At 52.0% G+C, this 4,028-nt stretch overlaps 1 protein-coding gene across 1 annotated transcript; it reads right to left on the bottom strand.

Moving 5' to 3' along the window:
* Window positions 1-700: 700 nt before the first annotated feature.
* LOC139181118 (melanoma-associated antigen B17-like) lies at window positions 701-3,484 on the bottom strand. Its single transcript, XM_070783919.1, has 2 exons — window positions 3,382-3,484; window positions 701-2,365 (listed from the first exon to the last, which is right to left on the bottom strand). The coding sequence occupies exon 2, from the start codon at window positions 2,303-2,305 to the stop codon at window positions 1,274-1,276; it is 1,032 nt and encodes a 343-aa protein (XP_070640020.1). The 5' UTR covers window positions 2,306-2,365; window positions 3,382-3,484; the 3' UTR covers window positions 701-1,273.
* Window positions 3,485-4,028: the final 544 nt, after the last annotated feature.

Consider the following 4,028-nt stretch of genomic DNA (forward strand, 5'->3'; position numbering starts at 1 on the left):
GCCAAATTACACTAAACATAACCTAATTAAACTGCCCGTTTACCAGAGCAAGTTCTGGTGCTCCCATCCCAGAAAAAGAGAGACAGTCCAGTGACGTCTTGGCATCTCACTTCAATGGGTATCACCCTTATTTCTCAGAAACTCTCTGGACAGCTTTTGATGAAAATGTGTATTTTGAGTATTCACTTGCCCTGGCTCAAATGCACAGGGCCCCTTCAATTCCCTATGGTTTTCAGATATCCCCAAACAATGGTGAATACATGGTTTAGATATACTCCAGGTTTACAGCCTCACCTCTGAGAACCTTCATATGAGTGTCTGGCATCACTCCCACAGCTTCATCTAGCCCACCATGCATCTGGACTGAAAGTGACCTCCCACCGAGGAACTAGACTTTTCCCAAGACCCAATGACGCCTTAATCAGGTAACTTCGACTTGCTTGCCCTCATCTGGAACCTCCTCTTCCACACCTCCCCCATTTAAATTTATGATTTGTTTATTCCTTAGAGTTAGCTCACCACCTTCCTTATATCGTCCCTGCTGCTAGACTCAAAATACCATGGGAAGTGGCTTGGGCTTCATTTTCTTACCAACCCAGTACTATAAGACAGCCTTCTAAACAGAAGATGGCCAATTAATTTGGGAGAAAAGGAAATAATGAGCAAAGACTCTATTTTATTATGATTTAAATGTCATACAGTTTGAATAAGCTAAACAAATCTAAGTCCATGTTATTAACTTTTACAAGGAAAGAAGACAGATAAGAAGACAAACAAAAAATAAACCAGCGTTTACTCTGAAAGCTTTGTGATCCCAAATACTTATCTCTAGGATTCTTACACATTTCCAAGTAAAATTCTATTCCAATATTATGTTATCTTGTTCTGGACCATAAGGAAAATATTGAAGTCTTTTCAACTTGTTTACAAATAATGAACTCCTAGTCTTAATTCTAACAGCAGTAAACATGACATCCATGACATTAACAAACCTAGATTCTGAAGCAAAATAAACCTTATGAAGAGTAGTGACATTTAAAAATACAAAAAACCTCTACCAACCTACCTAAATCATCTGTTTTTGACTAGATATTATTCATATGGATAAACGGAAAACATGTATATTTTGTTAAACCTGCACCTAAACTCCCATACAACTTAAAACTGTGAAGAACATATGGGTTTTACTCCCCCCACCCCTACTACCCCATGCTATTTAAGACGTAGACTGTTCTCTTCCAACACAAAGGGAACAAAGTGCCCTGACCCCTCCCTAGATGTGGGAGGAGCTGTAGGACTTGGCCCTGGTAGGGGCACTGGCTTCAGCCATTATTGGAATCCTGGCCACACCTCTCAGCGCTGCTCTCTCCACCTGATCTCTCAGAGCCTCATCATAGAGATCTGGGAAGGAACTCGGGACCTTATCCTGGATCTTGGCCAGAACTTCCAACACCTTCATCTTAGTGGTCTCAGCATAAGCTCTCGGGCCCCACAGGAACTCGTAGCCTGGAGGGACACTATTGGGCACCTGGCGGTAGTTGAGGTACCCCTTCTGCACCAGATCTTTGGTGATGAGCTTTCTGGGCTCCCCAAAGATGGAGTGCTTCTTCCCAGCATAGATCCCCAACACATTGAGGAAATCCCAGATTTCCTCCTCGGTGGCACGGTTACCCTTCATGAAGATGATGCCCAGGAGCGCCATGAGGAGACCAGACTTGGGCAGCTCCTCCTCATCACTTGAACCTTCCTCAACCCCGAGACTGAACTTGTTGACGAGGGTGTAGATGTTCTTGTTGCAGTCGACTTCCTTCAGCTCCAGGCCAAACACCAGCTCCACTCGCTCAGAGGCTCTGCTCAGGATCTCAGGGAAGTGCTGCTTGTACTTCCTGCCTATGATCTCCAGCATGCCACTCTGTGTGATGGGTTCCTTCTTGGTGTACCTCTCCAGCAGGAAATCCATCACCAAGCTGGCCTTCCTCATCAGAGGATCTTTGCGAATGCTCCGAGCGAGCAGGGCTGCCCGGGCGGCATATGCACTTTCCTCCTCGGGGCCCTGGGCACCTTCCTCAGATCCTGCCCAGGAAGCCTCTGCAACAGGAGAGCTAGGGGCCATGGCTCCCTGAAGCTCCTGGTGATCGGCAGCAGCAGGGGAGCTCGGAGGAGAACCCTGAGGGGCAGAAGAGGGGCAGGATGTGCACTCCTCTTCTGGGGCTGCAGCAGCACTGGCCTGGACCTCCTGAGTGTCCCCCTGGACCTGGTGGCATTTCCCACGGGCATGTTGCTTGTTTTTGTGCTTCCGAGGCATGATGACACAGGTCAGGGACCGCAGGCAGGACTGCAGTTACGAAGGTAGGCTTTGAGTGGCCTTGAGGAAGGACAAAGAAATGTTGTGAGCACCTTCGCCAGGGAGGGTCGTCCCCAGTTTAAACCAAGTCCGCTTTGTAGGCGGCCTTGAGTCCACTGCTCTAGGATCCACAAGTCTTTTCACCTAGTCAGCCTGTCCCCTAACCCGTGAGGAGGAAGTGAGAGTGAGCCCTGGGGCGCAGCCAGACAGCCCTGCCTGGGCGTTAGAGGGGGGCCTGTGGGGGCTGGCAGGGGAGGCATGTCCTTTCAGTTCACATTCATAGTTAGGATGAAAAATGGGGAATGACCCCCTAGCACCCACCCTGATCCTTCTTCTGCTCTGAAGCTGATGCTGCCACCTTCCCTGTGACTCTGGAAATGGAGAGGAGGGAGTGCTCAGCCTCCCACCTAAGGGTCCCGGGACCCGCCCTTCCGTACGCAAACTCTAACCTCCCCACTCAGACCGCAGCCTCCCTTCCCCATGTTTGGCCGGGAGGAAGCACTGACTACAGGGGAGGGTCCTGATTCATCTGTGTGTCTGGGAGAATGGTCCTCACCCTGGCTCCTCCTGAGCCCTGACATCCTCTCTGTTCTGACCAGCTACCAACCCCTCGGACCGAGGTGCCCTCCTCCCTCAGTGTCCCGCATCCGACATCATAGTGAGTGTGACCCGAAGCTGTTACAGCCGCCCGGATCCTACCCGGATGCTCGGAGGCCAAGTCGCGGGGGGTGGGGGTTTCGCGTGGCCACTGTTCTGGCGTGTGGAGACCCTCAGTCCCTCCCAAGGGTCCCTCCTTTAGCTACAGGGCTCAGGGCTTAACCTGTACTGAGCAGAACCTGAGTCAACCAGCCCGGGACCGAAGCCTTCCTCTCGTAGACCACCTGGTTAAATGGACGGACTTGGGGCTTAAGATGCAGGCCCGAATCTTCCAGGGGAGAGCAGGGGCAGGGTGTCTGGGGGTTGTCCAGCCCCCTCTTTTCAGAGGGAAAGGCTTGGTCGTGCTGGACGTGTGTCCCCGCACTTGTAACTCACGTCACCTCACACTTGGACCTGGACCTGATGAGACCTGGAAGTCGTCCGTCTGGGCACCCTACACAGCAGTTCTCTAAGATGGCAGCAGCTCTCAAAGATGGCTTCGCAGCCGCAGCGTGTGTGCGTGGTCGTCACTTCCTGTCATGTGGTTCTGTGTTCCAGGCAGACAACAGAGGCGGGGCCAGGGTGGGCGGGGTTCCGGGGGAGCTTCCTGGAGGATTGGCACGTGCACTTTTCCTTGAATCGTCCCGGATCCTGAGACTTTCCCTGTACTGAGCGGACTCTAAGGGCCTCCTTACTAGGCTCTAGCTTCTGTCAGCACCCCAGCAGGAATTGTTTCTGGCCTGGCCGAACAGGCTTCCTGGAGCTCCTGAGAATGACAGTGAGGGCACTTTCAGGCCCTGTCTTCTGGGCTTAGTGATGCTCCGTCCACTCTCCGTGTCTTCCCTTGACCCCTGTAGGTGGTGGGCTACATCCCATCTGCTGACCTGAGGCCAAGGCCTCCCATCGAAGACATCAAGTCCCGAGACTCCTGGTGAGAAGTGCACGTACATCTCCTCTGGACCCTTCTGCCTGAGGCTTCCAGGAAATGGCTGCTGCAGGTAAGATGAGCTGAGAGGAAAGGATGGGAGACTGCCTTCTGTGGTGTGGA

The sequence above is a fragment of the Bos indicus genome, chromosome X (genome assembly GCF_029378745.1).
Source record: "Bos indicus isolate NIAB-ARS_2022 breed Sahiwal x Tharparkar chromosome X, NIAB-ARS_B.indTharparkar_mat_pri_1.0, whole genome shotgun sequence".
In the NCBI taxonomy this organism is placed as follows: domain Eukaryota; kingdom Metazoa; phylum Chordata; class Mammalia; order Artiodactyla; family Bovidae; genus Bos; species Bos indicus.

What these genes read in the sequence shown, in the direction of transcription:
- LOC139181118 (XM_070783919.1), bottom strand. Translation starts at nt 2,305, where the DNA reads ATGCCTCGGAAGCACAAAAACAAGCAACATGCCCGTGGGAAATGCCAC.